Below are 26,661 nucleotides of genomic sequence, written 5' to 3'. Positions count from 1 at the left end.
CAGGAAAAGGAGGTGCTGTAAGACTGTCTTACATTTGCTGGTGCATTGACTTTTCTCAGGTCACCAGTGAAACAGATAATTGCAGAAAATTGTTAAAACTTGTTCCAGAGCTTATATTGACTAAAAGTTCTCAATGTTCCTGATAGCATATGCCTTCAAATAGTTTTGAATATTATATGAACAATATTGGTCAGATCTTTTATATAAGCTGAAGCTACAACCAAGATGCAATTCAGTTCAATTGTAAATGCTTTCCAAATCTGGATAATGCAATCTTTGGTTAGAATATATTTACTTTTTTTATTTAAGATTCCCTACAGTGTGGAAACAGGTCCTTCGGCTCAACAAGTCCACACCAACCCTCCAAAGAGTAACCCATCCAGTCCCATTTCCCTTTGACTAATGCACCTAACACTATGGGCAATTTAGCATGGCCAATTCACCTAACCTCCACATCTTTGGACTGTGGGAGAAAACCGGAGTACCCGGAGGAAACCCACACAGGTACAGGGAGAATGTGCAAACTCCACAGACAGTCATCCAAGGCTGAATTATGGATTAATGAGGAATACCCTAGTTCACTGCCAAGTGTCGAGCAGACAAAAAAAATCTAACACAGATTTTTGAAAAGGAATATATCTGTCAGGTTCAGCACAATCTTTCAGGAATAGAGGCCTCAGAAGCAGGAATAGGCCATGTGGTCATTTGAGCTCTGCCATTCAATCAACTCATCGCTGGTCTTGATTTAGTCTCAACTCCACTTGCCTTTCTGCCAAACAAAGATGTGAGTCAAGTCATTGACTTTGGATAGCCAACTGTCTTGAATAATGCAATGACATAGCCCCCATCACTTTTTAGGGCAGATAAATCCACATACAAACAACCCTCAAAGAAAAAAATTCTTATCTCCAAATTAAAAGCGATGCCTCTTATTCTTAAACTGTGGCACCTAGCTCTAATCTACTCAACAAGGGGAAATATTCTCTCAGTATCCACAGTCTACTCCCCTCAAGACATTTAAATGCTTCTATCAGAACATCTCTCATTCTATTAAACTCTTCCCAGGCACAGGCCCAGCCTGTCCAACTTTTTCACATTGGAAAATTCTCTCACCCTAGGAGTGAGTGGAGTAAAACTTTTTTGACGCACTTCTAATGCAATTATATCATTTGTTTCAAATAAGGTCATAAAAATTGCTCCACAGTAAATCTCACTGTGACCCTGTACACCTGCAGTAAAACTTCCCTACTTTTACATTAGATTAGATTAGATTACAGTGTGGAAACAGGCCCTTCGGCCCAACAAGTCCACACCGACCTGCCGAAGCGAAACCCACCCATACCCCTACATTTACCCCTTACCTAACACTACAGGCAATTTAGTATGGCCAATTTACCTGACCCTGCACATCTTTGGATGGTGGGAGGAAACCGGAGCACCCGGAGGAAACCCACGCAGACACGGGGAGAACGTGCAAACTCCACACAGTCAGTCGCCTGAGGCGGGAATTGAACCCGGGTCTCTGGCGCTGTGAGGCAGCAGTGCTAACCACTGTGCCACCGTGCCGCCCACTTTCTGTTCCTCATGCAACAAAAACCCCAACATTTGATCTGTGTTTGCAAAATTTTGAGACCCATGCGCCAGTATGTCTAGATTCTTCTGTAGGTACAGTTCTGCAATTGCTTGCTATTTGAATAGTGGACTGACTTTCTATTCTTTCTGTCAAAGTAAACAGATTGTCATTTTCCCACATTAAAATCCATCTGCCAAATTTTTGCCATTCACATTGCTTTGTAGCCTCTGTACCTGCACTAGACAACTTGCTTTCCTGCCTATCTCTATGTTATCAGAAAATTTGGCCTCTGCATCCATACCAATCAATACAAATTATAAACAGTGGAGGTCCAATGAAGCTTAGGGAATTCCAATAGTTTCAACCTGTCTAAAGCCAGCACACACCCAGCTTTGTTGAAGTAGATATGATACAATATCCTGCTTAATATATACTCACCACATAGTCCACTAACTTCCCAGATGCCAACTCTTCCTGCAGTTTCTGAGCTTTCAGGGTTCTCTTGGCCTAAAACAGAAACAAGACCTTTAAAGCAAAAGTAACACAGCACTTTAATTTCAGTCTATTATTTTCTGCAGAAAATTCAGAATTGGCTTTTCTAGTTACGGACCTGGTGATATTTATTATATACCTGCAATGACCTTGAAATTTTACAAAAAACAAATGGAATTTTTCTAAAATTTGCATGAAATTTCAGTCAAGATTTTCATTTTGTGTACAGGAATGCTCCCAAGTCTAAGCTTATCAAATACAGTCATTTACATCTTTGAGAGATCTACAGTATTTTACTATTGGATTAGTTAAATTAGTGTTGAGTTGTGGTGATATATTTGCCCTAAATTGTGCAGCATGTACTAAATTCCATTAGCCACACAGATTTAGTTATTTATTCTAAAATAATATCAATTTTCAATAATTCCTTCTAGAAGGCCGCTGATAAAATTTGGTCTGCTGCTTATCATGAATTATTCATTCAGTCTCCAAGGGGAAAAAAAAACAGATATAATTACTGACCTTTTAAAACAGTGGCTCAAATTTTCCAGCCTGGTAAGGTCAGAGTTCTGGCCAAAGGTGCTTTTTGGGACCCTACAGAAATCCGGTCATGAGAGTCATGCAGGAATTATCCAGAAGATTCAAACTTTAATTATCCATCTTCACCCTCCACCAAAGCCTGACCTCCTCTCTCCTCCCACTAGCCAGCTCCACCCTCCCAACATCCGATCTCCTGGCTATTTCCAGGATGGCCTCCGGGATTGTTACAGAAATATTGATTTTCTTTCATAAGTATGGGTTAAAAACAAATTCAAAACATGGAAGTCAAGTTTAAACATAGCTGAACTCTGCAATTGGTAGTTGAACTCTGCAACCAGTAATTACCTCAGTAGGCAGAGTTGTAGACCAAAACCAGCCGTAGATGAGATTGGATGCCCAAATCAACACGTGCCGATCCTGAAATATCAGCCAACCCACAAAGACTGAGGAACAACCTATCCCAGCCTTACTGAATGGATATTACTAGTGCTTTCAGACTGACAGTTCAAACACAGTAGTAATGACCTGTGAATAGGGCGTGTCAAAAGTAGGTAATTAGGGAAAAATTTGAGGCTGGTTGGAACATTTGGGCCATTAGGTCTCAACTTCAATAAGTGATCTCTCCATGAGGAAAATCACAGCTATTTGTGAGACAATCTGACCATTTTCACTGCTATTACTGTGACATACTGCTCTACAAACACACATTTAAAGTTTTGACAATTATTTTGTAAAAGGCCAAGAAACAAAAACCACAGAAACACTGATTTTTTTTTTCCCCCAAAACTGAGAGGCATTCCAGCCATAGTATAAGAATGGTTCAAATGCTTGAATGCAAGCCATTGAGTGCGCTTTTGGCTCCATCTGCAGGACAGAAAGTTATCCAGCTTTATGAATAGCTCACTTCAATTATTTTCCAATAGCTGTGACTTTCCTCCTGGGGAAGACCACCTAATCTACTTGAGACCCAATATCTTGAAGGATCACACTTTCTCTGAGCTCTGATTTTTTTTTTTCATTTCAATTAAAGGTAGGATTGTAAAGATGAAATCAAACTGGATCCAGATTTTGTGTTCAATGGGAAATAAACCACATTTTACACTCTTTATACCTGTGCAGACAGCGGATTTTTTGAACTGCAAAATGCAGTTAATTATTAAAGTCAAAATTGTATGCTGCTGACCCCACAGGGATTTGGGAACTTGTGAACAAAACAAGTATCAGTGTGACTTAACAACTTAGACTGAAGAATCCCGCATAGCCATTAAGTCTAAGCTAGAATATTTCATTGAAAATAGAATAGAAAGTGCAATAAAGGAGGGGGGGGGGGGGGGGAGAGAGAGAGAGAGAGAGAGAGAGAGAGAGAGAGAGAGAGAGAGAGAGAGATAAGAAAGGAACATAAACAAAAACTAGCAATATAGTTTAAAAAATGCGAACATGCTGCAAGAAGTAAATTTTCTGTTTAAGAATTGTTTGACAGTATTTACTTAAATGAGCAAGCTCTAACTTCATCGTGTTTCATAAGTATTAGTGGGCAAATTCCTCAACTTTATGCCTTTCATGTGTCTGAATGTCAAGTCACTTTCTTTGGTTAGACACAAATCATTGCAGCTCTGCCATATCCAATTGTGAGTAATGGCTGACATCAAAGCAAACAACAGGAGGTGGTGGCTGTCCAAATATCCACACCATCAACAATGGAGGAGCCCAGCACATCATTGTAAAAGACAAGCCTTCAGCCAGGGTTGCTGAGTGGATGATTTATCTCAGTTTCCTTCCGAGTTCCACATCACAGAAGCTAGCCTTCAGCATATTCTATTCACACCACATAATATAAAGAAACAGCTGAAAGTACCAAATTTGGAAAAGGCTATGGGGCCTGACAAAATTCTGGCAATCGTCCCGAAAACATGCTCCAGAACCATCTGCACCCTTAGACAAGCCATCCCAGTAAAGGTGAAACATTTGTATCTACCCAGCAATATGGAAAATTACCCAGGTATATCTTGGTCCTGAAGAAGCAAGACAAATCCAACAAATCCTGACCTAACAATCCACTCTTGTCCTACATTCCCAAGGCTTGCAGCAGTTCAAGAAGGCAACTCATCACCACCTTCTCAAGGACAAGCAAGGATAGACAATAAATGCTGGCCTAGCCAGCAATGTCAGAATCTAAACAAAAACTCTTGAAATTAAACCTCGAAGAGCGGAGCAACTAGAAATATGTGTGTGGATCAGTCAAATTTACTCCTTGATAATGGCAAATGATAGCCCAATTATTATTTCTATCTAGAAATTCAGGCCTGAGGTATCACGACTCAGTAGTCAGATGATATGAATTTTCACCAGTCTACACCAAAAGAGGGAGAGAATGCAATTGCACCTAAGAAAATAAATAAATGTGTATTAATTGCTGTTCTACTCTGAGATAGTTCTTTAAACATTTGTTGCTTTGATGATTTCCTTCCCTTTATTAATTAGGAAAACCTCAATATTATCTTCCCACATAAAGCACAAGGTGTGATATCAAAGCGGTAAGCCTCCACAATTTCCTTAAAGTTAATATAGTTTCTCAGAATAAAGTTACCCATAATTTCCTTGAACTGTACAGTACTTCTTATAATAAGCAAACTTTAAATTCTAATTATTAATGCAGCCATATGGAGCCATTTTGTTACCCACAAAGCTAACTGAGCTAAAATAGCAAATAAACATTATGCATAATGTTACTGAAAGCTTTATTTTAAAATCAAAATGAAATAAACACAGAGCAACCCAGTTTAAACTCAGGTCTGGATGAATAAAGTAAGCTCTTAACTACCAAAGGCAACATGAAAACCATTATTAATAAGCACTATAACAAACCAATTGATGGCTAAGCATTTATTTTTAAAAAATTTCAAGCCACTGTCTCAACAATTATTCTTCCACTTTGCCATTCAGAGGTTTACTCTATCACTTACCAAATCTACTTTTGAATATTCCTCCACAATCCTCATATGATCCTCTGAATCATAACCATTCCAACGATCACGTTTTCCATCGTAGTCAAATGAAAATGTTGGCTGCATGTGTTCATCCGGAGCAATGTTAACACCTGTAAACTTTGCTCCTACTTTCCTCGGTCTCTATTAAAAAAAACGAAACTCTGTAACAGTATTTACGAATTGAAGTTACAGAAAGCATTTACAAAAATATTATGTAAAGATCTCTGCACAGTTATTCTTATCAAATATCCAAATTACAGTGAAACATTTATATTTTCACTTTATTCTTTCTTCATTAATTCCTTCACACAGAGACTTTAAATGGCCAAGCCGTCAAAATTTTGGACATGGCTTCCAGTTACAGATGTAGCTGGGAGGCATCTAAACCAGAAAGTTTAAAGTTTGGTCCAATACTCTTGTATATGGTTGACAATGGAAGTTGAGGGAACTGGGAGGAATGAAACAGAAAAGTTGAGACAAGTATAGAGCTTATGCAACACACAGAAGTCCTAAAAGTAAAAACTATATACACCCAGGTATAAAATTACATTCCTACAGTTTACCTTGAGCTACACCAATGTGACCACACTGATGCCATCCTGGAGTGCCCGAATTTTGTTTGTTACTGACAGCTATAGTTTTCGATTAACCACTAGGCTAATCCCCCTTGCTGTGATAAAACAGATTAGTTGCAATATATACAGTTTACTCAATTTGTAGAACGATCTGTTTGGCTTGGTTGGCTCAAGATTGGTACATAAGACAACCAAAAGTTGCAAGCTCCATTGAAATCAGTGCTGCTTGGCAAGTTTCAAATTAAGTTAGGAGAAGGATGAGATCCAGGATGTACCAACATAATGCTAAATACATGCACACTGGGTTGGGCGACACGTTACTTGAGCAAGGAATATAAAGTAAGCCATGCTGTGCTGTAAGATTTAAATGGAAGATAATATATTCTAAAGTCGGATCTTTGCATGTTTATATACAATTAATGTATGTAAATGCACAAAGTCTGGAGAACTTCTAGTGTAAATAAACACCTGGAAGTACGAGATCGAAGTCATGCAATTAACCAGGTTGTGTGCGCGTGTTTACATGTGATAATGAGAAGCCTACTAATGTCAGTGAGAAGAGGCTGCTGCTCTCTCTCTTTATCTCCAACTAAGATGGCACTCTCATAGCTCAGTTTGATTGTCACTATATTCCTGCAGGGAGACAGAACTTTTAAAATATTTGTATTTACATTGGTGTTTCCAGAAGAAATAGAAGCTATCAGCCACAATCTTAAAACATCCAGCGGAGGCCCAAAGATCTTTGCATAGTCAGGTGACACAGACAGCTACAACCATATTATCTTTCTTTCCTTATTGAATGTTAACACAGTCAACTTTAATTTCTGTACTCTAATTTATATTCTTGCATGTTTAGTTCCAGTATGTGTCTGCATTCAAATTGAGGAAGTCAGACATATTTATTATTTATAATTTTTAATATTTTTACTTGGATGGGTTTGAGCACAATAAAACAAACGGCTTACTTGTTTAACTCAAGAAATTCTGTCTGGCTAATTCTTTAGCATCCATGCATAAAAAGACACAAAACTGACATTACACCTTTCGGAAATTTGAATGAGTGGGAAAAGAGGGTAGCCATTTCGCCTCTCCTCTCATTTGATCATACAGTGTGATTATGGCTTTACAAGGAGGGGCAGGAGAGCCTCATTCCACAGAATGTGGTGAGTGAAGTTAATCAAATGTCAGTAGGGGGCCATTTAGGAAATTCTGACCATTTATTATAGGACTTAGGTTAGGACAGGGAACAATCTAATGTAAAACTACTTAACTGAAGGAAGGATGACCAATTCTGTGAAATCACATATTTGAAAGATCTTATTTGACTTATATGCCAACGTGAAACTTGAAAGGGTTCAGAAAAGATTTACAAGGATGTTGCCAGGGTTGAAAGATTTGAACTACAAGGAGAAGCTGAATAGGGTAGGGCTAGTTTCCCTGGAGTGTCGAAGGCTGAGAGGTGACCTTATAGAGGTTTATAAAATCACGAGGGGCATGGGTAGCGTGAATAGACAAGCCTTTTCCCTGGAGTGGGGGAGTCCAGAATTGGAGGGCATAGGTTAAGGATGAGAGGGAAAAAATTTAAAAGGGATGTAAGGGACAACGTTTTCATGCAGAGAGTGCTGCCAAAGGATGTGGTGGAAGCTGGTACAATTACAGCATTTAAAGGCATCTGGATAGCAACATGAATAGGAAGGGTTTAGAGGAATGGGACTAGATTAGGTTAGGATATCTGGTCAGCATGGACGAGTTGGACCATACGGTCTGCTTCCACGCTGTATCTCTCTATGACTCTATTTAGGTTCATGTTACTGTTGCAGGCAGGGAGGTGAGGGAAGGAGAGAGGACAGATAGGGCAGAAAATTTCAAAGAATGGCAGGCAAATTTGCAACAGAACAATGGACTACATTTGAAGAAATGAATTGGGTAGATAAAATTCTTTCCTGATGAGAAAATAAGTAAAACAAAACGAGTGCTCCCTAGATGATAAAAGAGACAAAGATGATACAAAAAGACGGGATGTAAGATGCATGGTTGAAATTACAATTGAAAACAAAGAGGAACAAAGTTCAAACAAGTGAAGATTCAAATTAGACAGGCTTAAAGAAAGCAAGAGAAGTGAATCCGAATGTCTTCCAAAGACACTTATGTAGTACATGGTATTATGTATGCTTAATTTCATGATCCATATGTAGTATAAATATAAATTGTAGCTTTAGGAAAATTAAATTTGTACATATAAGGTCACTGAAATTCTGGAAGGAGCCAGACCACCCAAAGTTGTTTCATAGAGTTAGAAGTTTGAAAATATAGAATAATTAGTAACTAATCTCAGAGTCATGTCAGAGAGGAGATAAAATACCCCACAGTTATTGTCCGAGGGTTATAATTATTCATTTAGATGATCACAAATCAAAGAAAACTCTGGAAGCAAGTGATCAGCCAGGGAAGATTGCAAAGAATCCATACAATTTCTAGATCAAAAGGCAGACTTAACATGGAAGGTTAACAAGTTTATATTTTTATCTGGAACATTCCAGATGTGCCATGTTTGAGAGATGTCCATTTGCTCAAAGAATGAGTTAGTCAATCTGAATGTCAGTCAGAAGGTAGTGCTACATCTGTTGCAACCAGAACAAGGAGCATGGAGACCAGGAGCCTTCTGGTCGAGAGTCAATAAGCAAGAATTGAGAGTGGGCTTAATCTTAGAATTAAAATTCCAAACTCATAAGGAACTAAATTTGTCAGTTCTACCTGCAAAGCCAGTGGAAAACATAGGCAACAGAAGTCTCACAGAAAGTCAGAGTGCAGGTTCTGGAAGTCTAAGTGCTATACTAGGAAAATTAAGAGGACCACAGTGAATTTCTAAGAGCTGTGTCACACATTGATTTGAACTCAGAACTCAAATTTCTATAGACTACTGGGGAACCCTTGGGTGGGATAAAATATAACAGAGTGCCTTGTCAAGACTTTCAGGCTTAAATAATAAGATGTAGGTCGCATGATGTTAGATTAGTAGTTTTTACATTGTTTTTTTTCGTACAGTAAAAGCATTTGGTTAAAAAGTGAAACCTTGTGGCATAATTCTCTCAGTTAAAATCTGAGAATTCAAAAGATCTTTTTAGAAATGGTTTCCTTCAAGTTCATTAAAAAAGGACCAAGACCAATTACAGACCAAAACTGTTGACACGTGAAAGGGTACTAAATTAGCACTTTGTACTTGCCTTTACCACAGAAGATGGTGAAAGAGAATTTGGCTGAGATACCAAATAGGGTAAAATTGATAAAGGTAGAGGGTGATAAGATCTTGACTAATAAGAGTCAATAGTTATCAGGGTAGGTGGAAGTTTAGGGTTGAGGCCATAATCAGATCAGCCATGACCTCAATGACAGAGCAGACTACAGGAATCGAATGGATTATCATGCTCTTAATTTATAAATTCTATGCAAGAGATAAAAGAAAGGCCACTGTATTTAAATGTTACTGAATCACCAGGAGCAAATGGACATATTTATGAAACTAATTTTTCCCATGTTTTGGCTGTGGCAATTTGGGAAGTTTCATGGCTGGTTTCTCTTGCAAGTGTTGGCTTTCATGCTTTTGGGGCATATTTAATTTCAAGCGAAGCACCATTCAAATGTTGCAGGTCAGGAACTGCCCTTAGTGTGCTGCTGTACAATTCCAAACAATATGGCCAAGGAAGGCAAGGTAGTACCCCACTTTGGCAACAGGGACCTCATGGATTAGATTCTGGATTAGGTTATTTCCCACAATAACCACAAGACCTCAACAGCAGACCCTGCCAGCCTGATCAGAGGCTGCACCCAAGGCAGTCAGTTCTGCTTTAGTGTGTGTTTCTTCAACGCAAATTGGCTATAACACAATTGAAAAATTTAGACCATTATTTGTAGAACGTGAACTTTTCTTACTTGTATTGACTATAACTCTATTCCAGTTCCATTGCTTGAAATGGTGCTGCTATTATGTGATTTTTCTTACAACTCAGGATCACATAGGAATGGAACTATTATATCAGACTGCACCATATCCATAGTTAGGAGGCACACAAAGCAATGCCGCAAAAAGGTTCATGAACTTTTATGTTCCATAAGTTATATATCACCACTGCGCTCTGCTGCCTTACAGTCTAACTCTGTTGCTCACCCAACTGCCAGCAAGCTTATGGCATATCTTTCTTAACTGCTGCATAATGCACCTTTTCTCAATGGCTCTCACTCATATCACGCTCACAAATTACTGACTCTTCCTGCCAACTATGCTTCCTACTCATTTACTTGGAACACCTCACCACCTTTCCTGTACCAACACTAGTAGAGGCTCAAAGTTTGGGAGAAGATTTGTAGCTCGGGTGCTCATTGTGGTTTTGTTCGCCGAGCTGGGAATTTGTGTTGCAGACGTTTTGTCCCCTGTCTAGGTGACATCCTCAGTGCTTGGGAGCCTCCTGTGAAGCGCTTCTGTGATGTGTCCTCTGGCATTTATAGTGGTTTGTTTCTGCCGCTTCCGGTCGTCAGTTCCAGCTGTCCGCTGCATTGGCCGGTATATTGGGTCCAGGTCGATGTGCTTATTGATTGAATCTGTGGATGAGTGCCATGCCTCTAGGAATTCCCTGGCTGTTCTCGGTTTGGCTTGTCCTATAATAGTAGTGTTGTCCCAGTCGAATTCATGTTGCTTGCCATCTGCATGTGTGTGGAGATGATGCAAACAGATGAGCCAAACAGAGAACAGCCAGGGAATCTCTAGAGGCATGGCACTCATCCACAGATTCAATCAATAAGCACATCGACCTGGACCCAATATACCGGCCACTGCAGCGGACAGCTGGAACTGACAACCGGAAGCGGCAGACTCAAACCACTATAAATGCCGGAGGAAACATCACAGAAGCGCTTCACAGGAGGCTCCCAAGCACTGAGGATGTCACCTAGACAGGGGACGAAACGTCTGCAACACAAATTCCCAGCTCGGCGAACAGAACCACAACAACTAGTAGATGCGCCAGACACTTTCATCTCACTCAATCTGGCCCTTTGTGGCACCTCAAAGGAAACAGGTCACAATAGGGCAGAGTGGACAAGACAAGTAAACAGGTGCTTGATATCCTTCTCCTCAGCCTCTTTGAGGAAAAAAATTCTTGAGGTCTCGGGAGAAGATTGTGCCAAATCACATGGGGATGCAGAGACCTCCACATCTCAGCAACTGCGTAAAATCCAATGGTGATGGGTCACTCCACTATTATGATCATTATGGACATATTCTTAAGATGCTCAAAGTAATTGCTTCATAAAGATGGGTTTGGAGAGGATGGAATCCAAGACGTTGCTATTCTGACAGGAAATTCAAAGTTAGTTTAAACAGTAATGCATATTTTCACAATGACACATCATGCAAAACGTTAAAGGCTGAATTTTCCCAGCCTCTGAATGACAAGGGCAATTGCAAGTCAGTATGGAAAACATCGCGACAAACAGAAAAATGAGATTCACAAGGTTGAGAGAAAAAGGCTGATTTTCCACCAAAGTTTTTAATGGAGAGGTGAGAATCTCTCCAGTCAGTATCAAGAGGCCAATTTACATGTATTAACATCTCATTTTTACTTAAATCATACCTCACTTACATTCAGAGGTGGCCATGTTGGACTGGGGTGTACACCAGGTTATAGTCCAATAGATTTACTTGGAAGCACTAGCTTTCAGAGCACTCCTTCAGTAGGTGGTTGTGGAGTACAACATCATAAAACACAGAAATTATAGCAAACATTTACAGTGTGATGCAACATTATTTTTCGAAAAAGACCTGGATTGTTTGTTAAGTCTTTCTTCTTTTAGAATGACCATCAATTCTTCCATATATAAAGCCCAGAATTCCTTTTTAAAAAGTTACATTCCCAAGTGAACTTTAACACTTGGTGCCATGTCATCTCAGATAATGCACTGAAGGTGTGAGGTGTCCTGTGCGAGGCTGCCTGTGCCCCCACGTTCAGGCTAATTCCGGGACATTCAACCTTGGACCTTCCAGCAACCATCCTCCAAGGCAGACTTTCAGACAGACAGTAACACAAAGTGGCCGAATAGAGGCCATTAGCCAAGATTGGTACCCATGGGGATGGCCTCAAATTGGGACCTTGGGATCCTGTCACACTACAGGTGACCCCACTGCACTACACACTCTCACATGACCCTCTCTTATATGCTCATACATACACACCTACACACACACCCTCTCACAGACTTAAACCCCTTTACACTCACCTTCTCACATACATTCATACCCCCCCCCGTCCGCCCCACACACGAGTTTGTGGGGTGTATTTGTACTTGCAGAATTATATTTTAATTTGCTCAAAAACTGCATGAATCCATGTAAAATTCTTTTTTTAGAAACAGAATCAGTCTGAACATTGGGGCACAGACAGCCTCACAAAGGGTACCTCACACCTTCAATGCATTGTTTGAGATGACAAGGAACCTATTGTTAAAGCTCATTTGACAATGTAACTTTAAAAAAGGTTCTGGGATTTACATATGAAAGAACTGAAAACAACATGCCCATTCTAAATGATGAGAGACTTAACAAACAATCCAGGTCTTTTTCAATAATATAATTTCAATTGCATCACACTGTAAATTTTTGCTATAAACATTGTCTTAAGATCTTGTACTTCACAACCACCTGATGAAGGAGCGGTGCTCCGAAAGCTAGTGCTTCCAAATAAACCTGCTGGACTATAGCCTGATGTTGTGTGATTTTTAATTAATTTACATTCAGTTTGTAATTTTCTCCCAAGTACCGGTAAGAAACTAGACAGCGACAATTCCGGACATGCGTGTGTACCTCGAGCATGCAATACGGAGAAAGGTAGACCATGAGCTTGGGAGGAGTGTACAGCCACAAAGTGAATGTAAAGAGCAGAGAGAAGATGGCAGCACTTACACTTGCAAAGAAGAAGTTATTCACCTTTTGTAGCATTGCTGTATGTTTCCCCAGACCACAAACATCAGATTGACCCAAACATTACTTCAGACCAGGGTGACATAAAGCACAAGATTTAAATGTAGCAGCCACAAGCATTCTGCCACAGATCAACACACAATTGTACAACAGCAGCACCATGGGGGCATGGGGCACATTTAATGAAGTGAATTGGATAAAATTAAATAAGAAATGTAGCCAGGGTAAACTAAGGGAAACACTCCATGAAACTCCTCAAAATTGACATTTAGTTGACTTTTCTGGGTAAATTCAACCCTCACAAACAATTTAAAAGAATTCTATCTAGAATTTTCTGTCCTTTTAATTCCAGTATGATTTGGAACTATTTCAGCAAAACTGCTAAGCTGCAATCTATTAACATAGATTGGAATTTTACCTATTATAATATTTGTAATAAAATGAGCTAAAATAAAACTTTATTAGTTAGATTTTCACACCGTTTCTCCCCACAGTCACTCAGTTGGCCACCACATTTTTAGTACACAGTTGGTTCTGATATAATGCAGTAGTTCCATTCCCATATGATCCCACATGATAAGAAAATCATGTAATAACAAAGCTATTTAAACTAATGGGACAGAGATGGTGTAATAGCCAACACAAGGAAAGAAAGACCGCATTCTACAAATAATGGTCTAAACTCTTCAATTGCATTATAGTCAATTTGTGTTAAAGAAATGCATGTTTTAGAAGAACTGACTGTATCCGAAAGTAATACCGTATATACGCGTGCAAAAGTCGATCTCATGCAAAAGCCAACCCCTTATGTTTTGCCAAAATATCTTGTATTTTCCATATATCTCATGTAAAGGGCGACCCTACTATATTGCATTATGAACCCCTTACAAAGGAAATTGCATGTTCCCAATAACCCACTTAAACAAAATCACATTCATTCATACCTGTAACTCTACTTATTGCTCTTTGTTTACTATATCGCATATCTATCATTCGTAACTCTACTTAGCCCACCTGGTTTACTACAGCACGATTTGATTCATTCATTCAGACCAGTACTATTGCACTTTGTTCACTATACATCCAAAAGTCAATATCGTTAAAAAGTTAGTCATTTTAAATGTGCCATTATATCTGAATAAAAGTGAGATATATTAGCTACATATATCTTTAATTCTTTGACAAAATTTGTTAATGTTGCTGAGGTTCATTACATACAAGAGTAAATGGGAGGGAAATGGAAGAATTTGACAGGAAAGTTATTAAATTCTGAATGTGTAAATATTTTGAAATGTTTCATTTTAAGTGTGTCATTATATCAAGCCATGGCAATATTTGAACAGTGATGTTGGAGGATTTCAAATGAATCTTTGACATGTTAAATTTTTGTAACAGTATGTATAAATAAAATTTACTACCAGTAATTTATTCTTGTTTCTCTTGCTTTTATCTGGTAATTACCTTTACCGTAATTCATTGCATTTTTCTTCATTATTTGGGATTAGATGAGCGATCAAATCCACTTACTGCTAATAATATGGTATCTTGAACTGCAGCATGAATTTCAGCCCATCAAAACTAGTGCCCGTGTAATAGTCGACCCTTGTGGGGTGGCACGGTGGCTCAGTGGTTAGCACTGTTGCCTCACAGCACCAGGGACCCGGGTTAGATTCCTGCCTCGGGCAACTGTATGGAGTTTGGCACATTCTCCCCATGTCTGCATGAGTTTCCTGTGGGTGTTCCGGTTTCCTCCCACGGTCCAAAGATGTGCAAGTCAGGTGAATTCATTATGCTAAATTGCTCATGGTGTTAGGTGCATTAGTCAGAGGGAAATGGGTATAGGCGGGTTATTCTTCAGAGAGTCAGTGTGGACTTGTTGGGCCAAAGGACCTGTTTCCACACTATAGGGAATCTAATCTAATCCATAAATTAAACCTTTAAAAATAGTCTAAAACAATTTGACTTTTATATGAGTATATACGGTAAATCTAAACAGGTTATTTCTAGAATGGTGAACATTTCTAAATTTGTGCCGAGTAAATCATTTTGCCTTCTCATATACCTGCTGCAAAGCAGTAGCCTCAGAAAGTAACTTAAAAGAGACAACCAATTCCTGGAAATTAACAGTCACTTACTTCCATGCAATCCTTTTTCGCATGTGTTATTGCTCCACAGTTTTCACATGCACCTCTCCTGTATTTGGTGACAACAGAACCCTGAGTGAGACAATACACATCATCACCATTCTATGGTCCATTTTCCTATTAGAATACACAATTATAACATTATTAAACAGAATTCAGGTCTTTAGGTTTTTAAGTTTCCACTGTTCCGTTTCACAGAACATACAAATTAGGATTAGGAGTTGGTAACTTGGCCTTTTGAGCTTGCCTACCATTCAATAAGATGACTGACCCAATCACTCCAAGCTTCTGTCTGCCTACCTTCCCTGCGAGACAATAAAAATTTCTCCTTTTGATTTGTTTTTGCTGAAGGAAACACCACAGTCAGGTCGTACAAATAACTTATTTTGAGTATTCCAAAAACACTATTCCCGCTCATGTAATGAAAAATTAGTAAACCATCTACACTTTTGTGGGTTTTGAACTTTATTCAATTTTTTTTTTAGCAATTATGAAATTAAAAATCTCAGTGAAAACAGATTTAAGCACACTCTACATACCTCCTTTACACCTTTCTTGTACCAGTCTCCAATTGAATTGAACTTCCTCTGCTTTTCAAGTTGTGGCCTTTGGTGCTTGAGAGTAGGTCTCTTGGAAGGATCAATGTACCAAGGCACAGATGATATATACTGAGGAATGTGCGGGTTGATATCTCTACAAGATGCAAATGAAACAAAAGATTAGTTTAAATTTTGATAGTTCACATTTTTAATCTTGAAATTTTGCCAATCAACATGGCATTTCAGTTAAAACTTTGAACCATTTTGGGAGTTATCAATTGTCATAATGAGCACTTCACCATTTATTATCCTGATTAAACTGTTATGTACCTGAAAATGTTCATTGTATTATTAATGCATTCTTTTGAATAATTTGATCTTTGCTTTGAAAGCTGTTTAACAAAATAACTAATTCCATAATGAATTCAGCAAACGGTGTAGCCCTTAAATGAAAACTCAGGACAAATACCAGAAGTATTTCTCCTCTAGGCATCTCTGCAATATGTCAATAGGTGACACAACTGGATTTTTTTAATAAGAAATAAATCAACCATGATTTTACACTTTACATTTTGCAATCCTAAAAATTGGGCAAACTGCTTTCACTCATCATTACTTTGTAACTGAATTTTCCCAAATCCTACTTTAGCATTAAAAGAAAACTAAAGAAAGACATGAAGTCAAATCTTTTTGTCTTGTACTCATCAGAACCAGGCTGCAAGAAACCAAATTTAGAAAAGGAACACCAATTTATATAGCTTGAGATGATGAAAATTGGTTGTACTATGGATTGCCTGGAGATATAGCAGGAACAATTTTGTATAATTCATTCATCAGATGTAGGTGTCTCTGGCTGGGCCAGCATTTATTTCCCATCCCTAGTTGCTCTTGAAAGGGTGATGGTAATTTGTTTCTAAAATGCTGAAGTCTATTGCTATATCAGCAATATTGAAGGAAAGGTGATATACTTCCAAGTGAAAACAGTGTGCAACATGAATAGGAATTTGCAGGTGGTGATGTCGCCAAGTGTCTGCAGCTCTTGCCCTGCTAGATAGTGTCATGGGCTTGGAAGGTGCTGTGTAAAGAACCTTAGAGAATGGCTGCTCTGTATCTTGTAGAGGGTATGCAGTCGATGTTGGAGGGAGTGAATTATGGTGGGTGTGGTGCCAAACAAGTGGTATACTTTGTCCTGGATGGTGCCAAGCTTCAAAAAGCATGGAAAAGGAGATATGTACAGTGTGCTTAAATCTGTTTTCATTGAGATTTTGAATTTTATAATTCATTAAAAAATGAAAAAGTTCAAAATCCAAAAAAGAAGACAGGGTCTATTAATTCTTCATTAGGTATGGAAATGTAGCGATTTTGGAATACTCAAAGGAAGCTTTTTGTATGACCTATAGAGAGTTTCTTTCAGTAGAAACAAATCAAAAAAAGGGAGAAACTTTGACTGTCTGGCAGGCAAGGTAGACATGAGCATGGGGAATTGGATCAGTCATAACCTTATTGAATGGTAGGCAAGCTCAAAGTTACAACTCCTAATCCTAATTTGTCAGCAGTCATCAAACTAACATCTAACAATTGTTGATCAATTTCCATATCCAATTGTGTTCACTTCCCTCAGGGAGTGAATCAGCTAAGAACAAAAAATATTGCAATCAAAATGGTACCTACTTTCCTTCTTCATCCACTTCAGCTGGTGCATTTCCAAGCTTTCTCTGCTCTTCTAATTCTTTCTTCTTCCTCCAGTCTTCCCTTGTCATCTTTTTTGGTTCATCTAAGCCCACCATACCTGAAGACTCTTCAGAATTAGCTGGGTTCTTGCTCTGCACAGTTCTAGATTCCATAGTAGTGTCTTGATTGTAAGTTTTAAAATCGTAATCTGTGAACATCAAAAGAAAAACATTGATTAGAGCTAAAGTAACTCACATTTGGAGATTCAAGCAACGTCTTTCACTAAAAATAAATATCCCAATCAAAATTATAAGTACCCATAGCATTCCCATCTTTTGTTTTCATTTTTATGCAAAGGAATAGGCACCACTGAATGCCAACCTACAAATTATCATTGCCAGCTGTCAGAGATCAAATGTATGTGTTTTTTACTATCCATTTGTATGCTTTTTATGGAAAGAGATATGCTTATCCTACCCTTTAAAAGATTTACCCAAACTAAAATAATACAGTAGCTAATTTTTAAGAGTTTAAAGTAAAGGTTATCTATTCTTTCACACCTGCTGCAAATTAAAAAATGTAATGTCTCATATTATTCATTCTCATATTCTGCATAATCTTATTATGCAGAATAAGATTAGACACAAATTACAATTATTTCAATTTCTGGTTTACAATCTCCAGTATCCCACAGCAACAGGCTTGGTTTTCTTGAATGGAGTTGGTGCTTTAAAGGTGAAGTGAACAGAAGAGTTTTCAACAGGTTCTTATAATTGATTTTCTAGATGGTTGATTCTTAGGTGAGCTTTAACTGGGGCTGGTTACGTACTGCCGCTACCCGATGGCCTACTGCTCATTTCAAAGCTTGGCTTACATGTGGCTAAACTGGATTTGATAACTTCAGTGGTCTCTCTGCAACGTGTATTGCAGAAATCCTTCAAAGATTCTCAGACAATACTTTCCAAACCCACAACTACTTCCATTTTAGATGGACAATGACAGCACAAACATGGAAGCACCACGCTCTGCACATTCCCCTCCATGCCACTCACCACCCTGATTTGGAAATCATCATTCCTTCACTGTCTAAATCCTGGAATTTTCCCCTTAAATGGCACTGTAGTTCTAACCTATTACACATGGACTGCAATAGTTGAAGAAGCCAGCTCACCACCACCTTTTCAGTGGCTACTAGGCATGGGCAATAAATGCTGGCTAGCGATGCCCATATCCCACAAGGATAAAAAAAGTAACTGAGCTTTTAGGCTTGAAGTTTACTGCTACATACAAAAACACCGTGGCAAAATTAAATCACTTAATACATAAACTTTGAAGCAAACAGAGCCATAGCTTTGAGATAAACTATAAATCATATCGATGAATGTATAACATGGCAAAGAAACATTTTTACCATTCGATCATCATAATTCCCTCATTGAGCTACAGTCTTCCTCACTCAAACAAGCTATACACCAGATAATCATATCCATTACAATCAATATATCAATAGCAAAGTACTGCTTGATGTTTTTACCTCCTACATATGCATTCTTTGCTACTCCAATGTTTTAATTATCTACAGCAAGCTTTGATGCACATTTAAGGCACTTATTGAAGGAACAAATGACACTGAATAACCTGTCAAGATTGAAGGTTTGACTTTGTCTAAGCCTTCTTAAGATATGACTGCCTGGGAAATATTCATAAATACAAAATATCTTAGCTATAAATCAACCTACAATCCATGGATAAATATCTGAAAAGGTTCATCCAGGCCTTTAAATTTTCCTTACCCCTTCCTTACCTTATAGTACTGTCTACTTTTCCCTCACATTATTAACAGATTCACCTTTCACCCTACCTTATTCACTCCCTGCCAATGCTGCAAGGATTCCCAGCTGCACAGTACTGTCTTGCACCACCTGTTAACAATGTACGTTAATACTAACAGAGTTGATTTATTGGGCTTCTTTCATCGCCTATCAAAAACAATGCACTTTTCTCATTTCTAATTAGCCACTTATTTACCAGATACAGTTTTAATAGCCAGTTCAGACCCAATACAAAGGCAAATAATACTCCAGAGATAACAAAACCTCTCATGCAACCAGGATAAGATCATGGAGAAAAACCTATCATTGAACCATATTTCTAGATATTCACTGAAACTGAATAACACTATTATCATAGGTAGGACACACCCATGCACACAACAGACCAATCAAACAAACTAAATAAAACCAACAGCCTATTTTAAACTTTTAGTACAGTCTGATTAAAATAAATTTCAATATAAGGCAAGTTTTATCCAAGATTTACCCTAGGTTATCTGGTCCATCTTTATGCAAGGCAGGAATTCATTGCTCAGTGCTTGCAGTCCCAATGAGGTACACTGTATCCTTAATAAGATTCCGGGCCCAAATGGAGGTAATAAAAAGAAGTGAAATTTCCACGAGATTCAGTACCGCTCTTCTGCTCATGCTTCACTGATGTTCACTCCAATTCAATGAATTAGCCTATCCAGAATCCAAATAACAAAGTATGTTGCTTTTCCTTTCACAAGTTGCGAAATGGTCCAGGAATACAAATAACTTGCATTTATTATCATTAACACAAAGATATCCCAAAGCACTAAATAGGCTCAAGAGGGGAAGAATTATGTCTTACAGTAATTGGGCAAGCTGGACAGAGAAACAAACTGGAAGAGCATATAAGGGAAATTAGACAGAGACGACATGAAAAATTAATCTTCCACCACATGCAACAACTTCAGATCAAGGGAACTGAAAATACCAGAGTGCAGTAGCTCAATAGTTAGTACTGCTGCCTCACAGTGCCAGGGACCTGTGTTCAATTCCAACCTCAGGCGGCTGTGTCGAGTTTGCACATTCTCTGTGTCTGCGTGGGTTTCGTCTGGATGCTCTGGTTTCCTCCCACAGTCCAAAGATGTGCAGGTTAGGTAAATTGGTCATGGTAAATTGCCCATAGTGCTTCAGGGATACGCTAGTTAGGGGCATTAGTCAGGGGAAATATAAAGTAAGAGTAGGGGAACGGGTCTGAGTGGGTTACTCTTTGGAGGGTCAGTGTGGACGTGTTGGACCAAATGGTCTGTCTCCATGCAGTCGGGATTCTATGAAATGAAAGTAAGTAAGGTGAAAGAGAGAGAAAGTGATGAAAACAAGTTGAATGGGGTAAAGTGGGATTCCTGATGAGGAGCTTATGCTCGAAACATTAACTCTTCTGCTCCTCGGATGCTGCCTGACCGGTTGTGCTTTTCCAGCACCACACTTTTTGACTCTGATCTCCAGCATCTGCAGTCCTCACTTTCTCCTAAAATGGGATTTGGGATAGGTAGCAATGGTAGGGGAGCTGGGTTTGGCATTGTGTGCACAGAGAAACAATTTCAGTCCAGTGGAGGCATGAAACAAGTCCTGACTTCTGAAGTGCATGTGCAGTTTCCTGATTTTGCATAAAGCAGTGGTGAGAGGAACAGGTAGCAAGTGCAAAAAAACATTGATAATTGTCAGTTGAACCTGATAATCACAAACGCAGGACCTCTAACCTAATAGATTAGATTACATTACAGTGTGGAAACAGGCTCTTCGGCCCAACAAGTCACCGACCTGCCGAAGCGCAACCCACCCATACCCCTACATTTACCTTACCTAACACTACGGGCAATTTAGCATGGCCAATTCACCTGACCTGCACATTTTTGGACTGTGGGAGGAAACCGGAGCACCCGGAGGAAACCCACACAGACACGGGGAGAATGTGCAAACTCCACACAGACAGTCGTCTGAGGCGGGAATTGAACCCAGGTGCCACCGTGCCGCTCACAAATAGACGAGTAACCTCTCTCTATTATATGCAGTTGTATAGCAACTAGAAGGAACAAATTTACTTTAGTAAGCATATCCTTTCAGCTCACAATGGCAAATGTCTGCAACTCATTAACCAAGGGTATTGCTGTACAGGTAGAGACTGGTCAACAGTAGTAAAATGTGGACTATAAAATTTTAACTTTCATCAGCATGTCACCAGGATCTCAGGGTCCTTATGCACTGAAGACCAATTTATAGACATACAAATTGAAATACACAAACATCATGCATGCAAACATAAATTCTGTGTAGATTTCATGCTCTTCACACTCCAAAACAAAAGAAAGGAATTATTTTAACACCATGTTGCCACTTCAGCAGTAGCTTTCTAGTCTTCTGACCAGTCTGTATGTTTTCACTCACCACCTCAAAATCTTTACCTCTATACTTCACCCTTTCCCCCTGCCCTGTGATTTAGGCCTCTGCTGCATAACCTGGAGAAAGCTTGGACTACAAATGCTGGCGATCAGAGTCCAGAGTGTGGTGCTGGAAAAGCACAGCAGATCAGGCAGCATGCGAGGAGCAGGAGAAATGAAGTTGTTGAAATCCACATTTATCCCGTGTGGTTGCAGGGTCCCAAGATGATGAGGTGTTCCTCCTCCAGGTGTCGGGTGGCAACGGTTTGGCGGTGGAGGCGGCCTAGGACCTGTACATTGTTGACTGAGTTGGAAGGGGAGTTGAAGTGATCAGCCATGGGGCGCTGGGGTTTGTGGGTGCGGGTGTCCCAGAGATGTTCTCTGAAACAATCTGCAAGAAAGCGTCCTATCTCCCCGACATACAGGAGACCACACAGGGTGCAACGGATGCAGTAGATGACATTGGTAGAGGTATAGGTGAATTTCTGATGGATGTGGAAGGATCCCTTGGGCTTGAATGGAGGTGAGGGGAGTGGTGTGGGTGCAGGTTTTGCACTTCGTGCGGTGGCAGGGAAAGATCCAGAGGCTGGGGGGTGACCTTATAAAGGTTTACAAAATTATGAGGGGCATGGATAGGGTAAATAGGCAAAGTCTTTTCCCTGGGGTCAGGAAGTCCAGAACTTGAGGGTATAGATTTAGGGCGAGAGGGGAAAGATATAAAAGGGATCTATGGGGCAACTTTTTCACACAGAGTGGTACGTGTATGGAATGAGCTGCCACAGGAAGTGGTGGAGGCTGGTACAATTGCAACATTTAAGAGGCATTTGGATGGGTATATGAATAGGAAGGGTTTGGAGGGATATGGGCCGGATGCTGGCATGTGGGACTAGATTGGGTTGGGATTTCTGGTCGGCATGGACGGGTTGGAGCGAAGGGTTTGTTTCCATGCTGTACATCTCTATGACTCTGAGTGGGGTATGGGCCGGTGGGGCGTGTGGACCTGATGAGGGAGTTATGGAGGGAATGGTCTTTTCGGAATGCTGATAGGGGTGGGGAGGGAAATATATCTCTGGTGGTGGGGTCCATTTGAAGGTGGCGGAAATGGCGGAGGATGATGCATTGTATGTGGAGGTTGGTGGGATAGAAAGTGAAGACCGGGGGGGTTCTGTCCTTGTTGCGTTGGGAGGGATGGGGTTCGAGAGCAGTGGTGCGTGAAGTGGACAAGATGTGCTGGAGGGCATTGTCGACCATGTGAGAAGGGAAGATGTGATCGTGGAAGGAGGTGGCCATCTGGGACTTTCTGAGGTGGAATTGGTCATCCTGGAACAGATGCGGTGGAGGCAGAGGAATTGGTAAAAAGGGATGGCGTTTTTACAGGAGGTAGGATGGGTGTAGGTGTGGTCTCCTCTACGTCAGGGAGACGGGGCACCTTCTTGCGGATTGTTTCAGAGAAATTCTCTGGGACACCCGCACTCACCAATCCCACCACCTTGTAGCTGAACACTTCAACTCCCCCTCCCATTCCCATGCAGGTCCGGGGCCTCCTCCACCGCCAAACCCGTTATCACCTGACGCCTGGAGGAGGAATGCCTCATATGCCGCCTTTGAACCCTGAAACCACACAGGAAAAATATTGATTTTAACAGCTTCCTCATTTCATCTCCCCCACATTATCCCAGTTCCAAGCCTCCAACCCAGCACTGCCCTCCAGACCTGTCCATCACTGCCCCCTCTGACCTATCACCTTCTCCCTTACCTTCATCCACCTATCGCTTTCCCAGCTGCCTCCCTCCAACTCTGCTCCTCCCTCCCATTTATCTCTCAGCCCCGACCCACAAGCCTCATTCCTGATGAAAGGCTTATGCCTGAATCAACAATTCTCCTGCTCCTCGGATGCTACCTGACCTGCTGTGCTTTTCCAGCACCGCACTCTAGAATCTGCTGTATTATGGCTTGAATATACTCTTACAGCTCCACTCTATCTATCTATGGGCATCAGTTTAGCTCAGTTTGCTTGACAGTTGCAAAGCCAACAATTTGATGGCAATAGGGTTCACTTCCTGCTTCTGCTGAGTTACCATGAACGACTCTCCTTCTCAACCTCTTCCCTTGCCTGCTGAGATGTGGTGGACCTTAGGTTAGATTACCACCATCTTCTGGATCAGTGGTGCTGGAAGAGCACAGCAATTCAGGCAGCATCCGAGGACAGGCATTACCACCAGTCATTTCTCTAACGAGCGAGGAGCACCAGTCTGGTAAGACTATCGCGACTTGACTTGATCCCTCTATACTGACTTGCTGTAACACCATCAGTTCTGATTATTTTTGTTACTTCATATCCAGCGTGTTTTGATGATTTGGCACAGAGTCTACAAGCATTGATTCTTTAATTCAGGGGGTCCACAAAGTATGACAAGTTATAAGTTGTACTCAACATAAAGACATTTACAATGTGGGAGCTGGAAAACTTTTCATTTTGCTCATCAAAAAGTCAACAACCTGCAGTATAATATAATGACGCATGTTGCTGACCCATTGTACCTTTCATCCTGTTGTATGGAATGGACTACGAACAGATCTAGCAACTGGGCATCCATGAGGCGCTATAGGATATCAACAGCAGCACCAGAACTGTACTCCAACACAACCTGCCCCTGCCCCCACCCCATCCATCCGCTCTCTTTCTCTCTCACTCACATACATACTCAGCCCCCACGCATCGACGGCCACCCGTGTCCCTCAGAAGATGGTGGCGCCGAGGCCGTCGCTGTCTCTTACCCCGTTCGCCAAGAGGTAAGTTTTGTCGGCCCGGAGCCTCCTGCGGTTACCAAGTCTGAGCTATCGGGTCAAGAAACCTGTACCGTTAGAAACTCGTCGTGTTACTGCTAAAGTTGATATTCAGTAAACTCCATTCAGCCGAAATACCCAACCTCGTAGTAAACAAGGCCTCAGGCTTCACTTCCGGCAGTTCCGCGGAGCTCTGTCAGAGAGATAGGACGTGCCCTCATCCGCCATCTTTATTTCACAACGAGGCTGGGTACAACCAGTTTCCGGGAAGCTGCGAATTAGTCACCAACAAAAATAAATTTCAGTAGAGTCGAAACGTTAATTCTGTTTTTCTCTCCAGAAAAACTGTTGATTTTCTCCAGCACTTTCTGATTTTTTTGTTTCAGATCGCCAGCGTCTACAGTTCTTTGTTTTATTATGGCTGGAAAGTAATGTTAGTTTATTTGGATTAAGCGCATATTTTGGGTTTACACTGTCATTTACATTTTACAAAATATCCAAGATGGAACAATATTACTGTAAATCCACATGGTAGTGAATTTTCATCAAGAAGATAGCTACTACTAGTTTCTGTATGTGGTCACCAGCAATGAAATAAAAATACAATCACGATTTCCAATAACTAATGAAACCTCTGTACCTCCAAATCACCTAACAGTTTGAGGCAGAAGTGAGTGTCGTAGCTATCGCTAGGGGAAGTAGCTGGGGAAGCTGAAAGGTCTGAAGGTGGATAAATCTGATAGTGTATTGTTTAAAAAGAATACCTACTCAGAAATAATTTGACACTGCACTGCCAGTAACATAATTGATGTAACAAGGATAACATGTTTAAAAAAAAACAATCAAATATCCTGTTGCGTTGTTTATGCTCAGAATATATTTAAGCATGATGCCTGAGCAAATGTGACGTACAGGAAGTATACACTGTAACAGAGACTGACTTTATTATTAATGGTGAAAGGTGGGTTTCAGTGTTGTCACCATGCAAGTGAAATAATTAGAGTAAAATGATTCAAGTGGTATTTAAAAACTGCTAAAAATTAAATTTGTGTCACATATAATTGTACATAAACTCTAAAGATTTGTATTTCAATGCTGCTAATTTAGTATAAAATGACTAAATAGCTTTCAAAATAATGTATAATAAGATGTTCAAAATACATAGATTAGAATTAAAATGTTATGAAATGTGCCCATTCTAAAAATATACAATCCTCAATATAGAGTCATGGAGATGTACAGCACGGAAACAGACCCTTCGGTCCAACTTGTCCATGCCAAGTAGGTATCCCAACCCAATCTAGTCCCACTGGCCAGCACCCAGCCCTTATCCCTCCAAACCCTTCCTATTCATATACCCATCCAGATGCCTTTTAAATGTTGCAATTGTGCTAGCCTCCACCACTTCCTCTAGCAGCTCATTCCATACACATACCTCCCTCTGCGTGAAAATGTTGCTCCATATAATAAAATGAATTAATTATTTGTATAAATAGACAATGATTTCCAAATTTCTAGAACCAGGCTGTCAGTCTCAAGGTATGGAGTAGGTCATTTAGCACTGAGGTGAAGAAACATTTCTTCACTCAGAATGTGGTCAACTTGTGGAACTCACGAGCACAGATGGCCATGAAGGCTAGGTCAATTAGAGTATTCAAGAAAGACGTGTTTTTAGACATCAAGTGATATGTAGATTAGGTGAGAATATAGAATTGAGATAAAGGAACAGCCATGATCACAGTGTTTGATGGTACAGGCTCAAGGGGCCAAATCGCCTACACCTGTATATATTTCTAATCACCAGCAATGAAATGAAAATACAATCATGATTGCCACAAACTAATAAATACTCTGTACCGAGATATCACGTTACAGTTTGAGGCAGGAGTGAGTGTAGTGGCTATCATTAAGGGCCAGGTCTGAAAGTGCATAAATCATTCCAACCAGATGGTCTGCAACAAAGGGTCCTGAAGGTGACAGCTGAGGAGATTGTCGAGGCATAGGTGTGATTTCTTAGAAATGTTTGAAGTGTCCCAGAGGACTGGAACACAGCTAATGTAACACCACTGTCTAAGAAGGGAGGGAGGTAGAAGACAGGAAATTGTAGGCCAGTTAGCCTGACCTTAGTTGTTGGTAAGATTTT

At 40.1% G+C, this 26,661-nt stretch overlaps 1 protein-coding gene and 1 long non-coding RNA gene across 4 annotated transcripts in view; one reads left to right on the top strand and one right to left on the bottom strand.

Moving 5' to 3' along the window:
- slu7 (SLU7 homolog, splicing factor) overlaps nt 1-24,727 on the bottom strand; it is a 54,322-nt gene extending 29,595 nt beyond the window's left edge. Inside the window, exons 1-7 of one of the 3 annotated variants that reach the window (XM_043703869.1) lie at nt 24,510-24,727; nt 19,811-20,007; nt 17,492-17,699; nt 15,821-15,974; nt 15,273-15,353; nt 5,569-5,733; nt 2,012-2,080 (exon numbers count right to left, since the gene is read on the bottom strand). In XM_043703869.1, the coding sequence (XP_043559804.1) occupies nt 2,012-2,080; nt 5,569-5,733; nt 15,273-15,353; nt 15,821-15,974; nt 17,492-17,664 (642 nt within the window). In that variant the 5' untranslated portion in view covers nt 17,665-17,699; nt 19,811-20,007; nt 24,510-24,727. Of the gene's footprint in view, nt 1-2,011; nt 2,081-5,568; nt 5,734-15,272; nt 15,354-15,820; nt 15,975-17,491; nt 17,700-19,810; nt 20,008-24,272; nt 24,358-24,509 lie in introns of those variants that run through there. The other 2 variants (XM_043703868.1, XM_043703867.1) reach the window with 2 other exon arrangements.
- LOC122556754 overlaps nt 23,947-26,661 on the top strand; it is a 78,326-nt gene continuing 75,611 nt past the window's right edge. Inside the window, exon 1 of the long non-coding RNA XR_006313648.1 lies at nt 23,947-23,986. This is a non-coding gene — a long non-coding RNA (uncharacterized LOC122556754). The remainder of the gene's footprint in view (nt 23,987-26,661) is intronic.

This window comes from Chiloscyllium plagiosum, chromosome 14, assembly GCF_004010195.1.
Source record: "Chiloscyllium plagiosum isolate BGI_BamShark_2017 chromosome 14, ASM401019v2, whole genome shotgun sequence".
Taxonomy (NCBI): domain Eukaryota; kingdom Metazoa; phylum Chordata; class Chondrichthyes; order Orectolobiformes; family Hemiscylliidae; genus Chiloscyllium; species Chiloscyllium plagiosum.
Note: the sequence above shows the minus strand (reverse complement) of the source record. Positions and strands in the feature narration are given on the sequence as shown.